The sequence below is a fragment of the Octodon degus genome, unplaced genomic scaffold (assembly GCF_000260255.1).
Source record: "Octodon degus isolate 3935 unplaced genomic scaffold, OctDeg1.0 scaffold00107, whole genome shotgun sequence".
In the NCBI taxonomy this organism is placed as follows: domain Eukaryota; kingdom Metazoa; phylum Chordata; class Mammalia; order Rodentia; family Octodontidae; genus Octodon; species Octodon degus.
Window position 1 is genome coordinate 73,269 of NW_004524683.1, and position 5,870 is coordinate 79,138.

Below are 5,870 nucleotides of genomic sequence, written 5' to 3' on the forward strand. Positions count from 1 at the left end.
AAATTATAGGAAGTGTTTTATTTATGTCAGTCAGTGTTTGGCTAGGTCATACAGATCAGACAAAATTAAGCCATAAGTTAGTGTAGAGATCATAGGTATTCAGTTGTGGAGGCCAGGAAGTCTTTTTTATTACTTTAGCTCATTGAATTGTATTTTTAGGGTCGGTGAGATAGTTCAGCGGCCTAAAGCTTAGGCAAACACAGGGACCAGGGTTGATCCCAGGTACCAGGCTGGCCCTACCTGTGAGGTTGCTGAGCCACTAAGACCAGGTATGGTGGCCCACTTCTGTAATTGCAGCACTTGAGAGGCTAAAAACAGGAAGATCACTGCGAGTCCAAGCTGTGTAGTGAGACACTGTACCAGAAACATAAATTAAAAAAAAAAAAAAGAATTGTACTTTTAAAAATAATTGGTTTAAACCAGGCGAGGTGGTGCATGCTTATAATCTCAGTATTTAGGGGAATCAATGAGCGTTCAAGGTCAGCCTGCATTACACAGTGAGTTCAAGGCCATTCTGGACCACAGAGTGAGATTCTGTCTCAAGGTTTCATTGTCTTAGTCTGCTTAATAGCATGTATTTTTTTCATTTATTCATAGCTTAGGCATAATATATTCATATTTTACACTTTGAATGGGAACATTGTTTACTACTCAGTCATGTAAGCATACTAGGATTTCACAGGGACATCACAATTTTTTGTTTTGTACTTTGGCTCCTTTAGATGATTGATGAGTTACACTATTTACAAAGATGTTACTTTAACTTCAGCGATAGGAGCAAAGTACATTTTTAAAGAGGAAATCTGAAAAACATCACATTTAAAAAGGAATCTTTGAAATTTTCAGGGCTGGGGAGATGGCTCAGTAGAATAAGTGCTTCCTGGGCAAGTGCAGGGGTCTGAGTTCAATCCCCAGTTCCACAAAAAAAAAAGAAAAGAAATGTTCATATAGGGTAGTATTTTGTCTGATATTAACATCTGGGTCATTTAAAATAAATTCTACTGTACTTTTAAAGTATCCAGACCCAATTCCAAATACTCCATATGCTCCAAATACTACACTGGTATACTCGAGTTGATGTCCATTTAGATCTGTAAGCAGTGTGTAATTCTTACAGAAAAGATAAGATTTGAAGTTAGCATTATTGTGAAAAAGATTATTGTGAAAGTTATGGTACACAGTTTTTATATTGCAGTGTCTTCAACATGACCACAAATCTGCATAAACCTTACTAATTCATTTTTTTTGTGTTTTAGATTCTGTCAATGACTTGTACAGTTCCTATGTCATCTTTTACCTCTTACTGCTGTCAGTGGTAGTAATAATTATAAGTGTTTTCAATGTCGAGTTCTATGCAGGTGAGTTTCAAATGGGAATTTAAAAAAAATTTTTTTAAATTTATTTTATTGAAGGTAGACAGTGCATTTTACATATTGATCTGTGTAATAGATTGAGGTCTGTGTCAGGATTTTCTTTTTCTTTTCTTTTTTTTTTTTTTTGATATTTTAGGGAAGGTTTTACAGGGTATTCACTACTAGATCAGACTCAGTGGTTCTCCTCTTTACCAAGTGCTGGGATTACAGGTGCGCGCCACCACAGCCAGTCTCAGTGGTCATCTCAGCATGCCCCACGGGTGGTGCTAGCACTGCAGGCCTAGGAATCGAAGCCCCAAACCCCTGTTCCCTGTGTCTGCTTGCAGGCACTTTAATCCACTGAGCTATTTGGCTGGCCCTTGTGTCAGGATTTAATTAAATTAACTAATGATTTTTTTTTTTTAATTTTTTTTTTTTGGTGGAACTGGGGATTGAGCTCAGGCCCTTGCGCTTGCCAGGCAAGTGCTTATTCTACTGAGCCATCTCCCTGGCCTAACTAATAAATTTTTGTGAAGTGGGATCTTGCTATTTAATGCAGGCTGGCCTTGAACTTGCTTGTGTAGCCGAGGCTGGCCTTAAACTCACACAGCGATCTTCCTGTCTCAGCCTCAAAGTGCTAGGAATACAGACATGTGACACCATGCCCAGTGCTAGGGTGTTTTTAGTTTAGAGTTTTTCTATGCTGTGTTTTGTGTTGATTGTGGGTTACTTTCTGCCCCTAGAATATTTGTCAAGGGATAAGAGGGAATAATTGAGATCCTCTGGCTTCATATGCTGCGATAACACATTTTCTTTGCAGTTGTGCCATCCATCCCCTGCTCCAGATTGGCGCTGATAGGGAAGATCTTGCACCCTCAGCAACTCATGCACTCATTAGTTCATGCCACTATGGGGATGGTGATGGCCTGGTGTGCAGCGGTGATGACCAAGGGCCAGTACAGTTTCCTGGTGGTGCCCTGCTCCAGTTCTGAGAGGTATCATAAATGCGCTCGCTCTTTGTAAATAGCTTGATTCAGTTACTGAGCCAAAGGTGACCTAGATAGGCCAGTAATTTGTGAATGTTCTTTGCTTTCCAGACTTTAATCACAAGTGCTTATTTGTATATGTCAGATTGATTGGTTGATTGGTACTGGGGGTTGAAGTCAGGAGCTTGGGCTTGCCAGGCAGGTGCTTATGCCACTGAGCTATCTCCCTGGCCCCAGATGTGTTTATTTTATTTTATTTTTTTCCCTGAGATTTATTTTTGTTGTTTTTTGAGACAGGGTCTCCCTGTGAAGATCAGGCTGGCCTTGAACTCACATGTAGCCCATCTTGGCCCCAAACTTAGTATGATCATCCTGGCTCAGCCTCCCCAGCTCTGAGATTACATGCATGTGCATCATACCTGGCTCTATTGAATACTTGATTTCTTTTTCGTCCTTGGCTATTTTAAGAGGCAGCCCCCCCCCCCCAGAATAAGTTTGCTCTAATGCAGAGTGTCCCTTTACAAACATGAAATGGTGAGGGACATCTGGGAATACAGGACGGTTGTGAATAAGGGAATGCCAGCTGCACCCTGGATGAGTCTTAAGTTCCTTTTGCAGATCTCTTCAACCGAGATGGAAGTGAAGTACCAGATAGTGGATGACAGCAAAAGCTACAAGTTGTTGAGAAGAGTAACGCTTGTTATAAGTAGGTTTACCAGTGATTTCATTGTCAGAGTCCTTAGCAAGACTAATCTCTTCTCATCATCCCGTAGCTCACAGTCCAGAAAATCATCAGCCTGGAATCTTATCTCATGGAGATAGGTGTCAGGATGTCAACTGGGTACTCCTTCATGGAAAGCTGGTGCCTACTGAATCATGTTTGCTGGGTTATAGAGATACCTAGGAGTTTAAGAGCTTGATGTTCACCAGGTAGATAAAATCCTACCCTCTAAATTAAAGGATGTAAGAGGAAGGTGATAGGGTACTGGATGATGGCATGCCCACCAGGGAATCCCAGAGATTTAATTAAATTTCAGAACCTAGCAGTTCTAGATTGTGAGGTGGGAAATACCAGGACTTCCTCTTCAGCAGGAGTTTTAGACTTATTTCATACAGACAGCAGGCCCCACACCATTTGGGTACTTTTTCCTTGACTTTGAGACAGTTCAGGTACAAGAGTGGTGAATCCACATCACACAGGTATGGGCTTCCTGCTTTGGGCTTTATACTTCAAGGGATCTGATGTCTCTTGTAGCAACTTTATAGGCACAGCATCCAGAGGCCCTGAGTGTAATGTCAGGTTGTAAGCGACAACATGGAGAGAAGTCATGACATACCTTTTTTTTTTTTTTTAACGTACTTGGCAAAGGGTCTCACTATGCAGCTTAGACTTGTAGTGATCCTTGTGTTTTTAGTGTCCGGAGCACTGGGATTACTGGCAATTGCCACCACGCCTGGTCTCTGTGATGGGCTCAGCACACCTGGGGCTGGGGCTGGGACTGGAGTGGCATGTGGTGCTGGGGATAGCACCCTGGTCCCTGTGTTTGCCTAAGCAGGTACTTAGTCCATTGAGCTATCTCGCTGGCCTGTCATGGCATATCTTTGGTATATAGCTTGTTTATAGTTCTCTTGTTCCAGATGTGGTTTACCAAATTGTAAGTGATGTCATTTACTTCCATTGTACACACATAAGGTTTCTCGGGCAGCAGAGCTAGAGTCAGATTCTCATGCTTCAGGAAAAAGAGGCTTAATAAAGTTCTGCTCGCACTTAACCTAAAATGAACCATTTTGTTAGAATTTGAACATTAATTGATGAACTCAGAACTTTGCCTTCAGTATACTTTTTTTTTGTTTGTTTGTTTTCAGTAAATATTAAACCCAAGACAGTGATCTGTTTCCCTTACAGTTGAATTAATAACTTAACTTTTTCCCTTCAGCTTAGATAGGCCTGCTGCACAAACCTGCTTAAATGAATATCATCTTTTTTTCCTACTGGCTGGAGCATTCATGGGATATAGCTATAGTCTTCTGTATTTTATTAACAACATGAACTACCTTCAATTTCCCATCATACAGGTAAGCTCATTCAAGCATTACTGATAGCAGAATTTGACAGCATTAAAATTTCCTTGGTGTAAAAAAAGTAATATTAATAAATAAAATAAAATAAATAAAAATAAACTCTCCTTGGTGTATATGTGCATAACAAGCCCTGATGTGGTTAATTCAAGATTTGAACCACAAAACTTAAGATTGAAATCCTCAAAATTCATGAGACTTTTCTGTGGGCTGTAATTACCCCTCTTATTACCACTCTCAGCAGTGCTTTCTTTCACCTCCCTGCTAGGTAGTGGCACTTGCCTTGACCTAGCAAGTCTGAGGAGGAGGAGGAGGAGGGAGAGGAGGGAAAATAGGAGGGAAGAGGAGGGAGGAGGGTCATGTTCATGCAGAACTTAGAATCTCTTGTGAGCTTGAGGCTATGTCAATCATTTTAGAGTATGTCATGTACCCTCACATCGTTTTCAGAACAAGACAAAGTGTGCATCAAACTTGGGTCTTTGTGCTTGCTAGGCAGACTAGCTTAGACTGCCGAGCTATCCCCAGACTCTAAAAGTTTATTTTATGATAGTAATATTCAACGTTGCTTCAGGTTCAATTTTGGCAGATTGTTGATTTTTATCATTTGGCCATAATATATGTTTGGAGCATCTCTTGCAGCCATGAGTATATAATGGCATTTTTCTGCTTGGTTGGTCTCCTTCAGCCTGAGAATGTTTGGAGCAGAGATTTTGTTGAGCAGTGCAGTAAAGAAAGGTAGAATAGAGATGGTAAGGATGTAGCAATAGTCATTAAAATGATGGATCTTCCAGCCAGCCAAATAGCTTAGTGGATTAAAGCGCTGCAAACAGACACAGGGACTGGGATTTGATCTCCGGGCCTGCCATGCTGGCTCCACTCCAAGGGCACACTGAGATGGCAATTGAGACTGGGTGTGGTAGCGTGTGCCTGTAATTCCAGCACTTGGGAGGCTGTAAGCAGGAAGATCACTAGGAGTCCGATCTAGTAGTGAGACTCTGAACACCCTGTAGACCCTTCCCTAAAATTTAAAAAAAAAAAAAAAAAAGATGGATCTTGGGACCTAGGAGTATCAGGCTTGTATCCTTTTATTTTCCCAGGAGGCTAGGTTTGCCTGCCTAACAAACTGGGAGGGACAATACGGAGGACACTGTAGCTCTATAGCCTTGGGGACATTGTGTACAGTGTCTGCTCCTCAAGTATTGAAGTTGCTAAGCAGGGCGCATCCTTAGGAAACTGTAGCTAAATATAAAAAGTCAGGTCCTAGCAAGGCGTGGTAGCGCACACCTGTACCTAGGAGGCCTTGTGAGTTCCAGAACAGCCTATGCTATAAAGTTAGATCAAGGCCAGTCTGAACTGTATACTGAGACCCTGTCTCAAAAAAGAAAAGCAAGTCAGGACCTTTCCTACACTGATGAGCCTCCAGAGTAATATGATGGCTGTTGCTATTTTTTTT

The 5,870-nt window shown here is 41.4% G+C and overlaps 1 protein-coding gene across 1 annotated transcript in view; it reads left to right on the top strand.

Moving 5' to 3' along the window:
• The window catches only part of Ndc1 (NDC1 transmembrane nucleoporin), a 68,260-nt gene that overhangs the window by 4,198 nt on the left and 58,192 nt on the right, over nucleotides 1-5,870 (top strand). Inside the window, exons 3-5 of the mRNA XM_023724184.1 lie at nucleotides 1,257-1,358; nucleotides 2,173-2,347; nucleotides 4,276-4,414. Of these exons, the coding sequence (XP_023579952.1) occupies nucleotides 1,257-1,358; nucleotides 2,173-2,347; nucleotides 4,276-4,414 (416 nt within the window). The remainder of the gene's footprint in view (nucleotides 1-1,256; nucleotides 1,359-2,172; nucleotides 2,348-4,275; nucleotides 4,415-5,870) is intronic.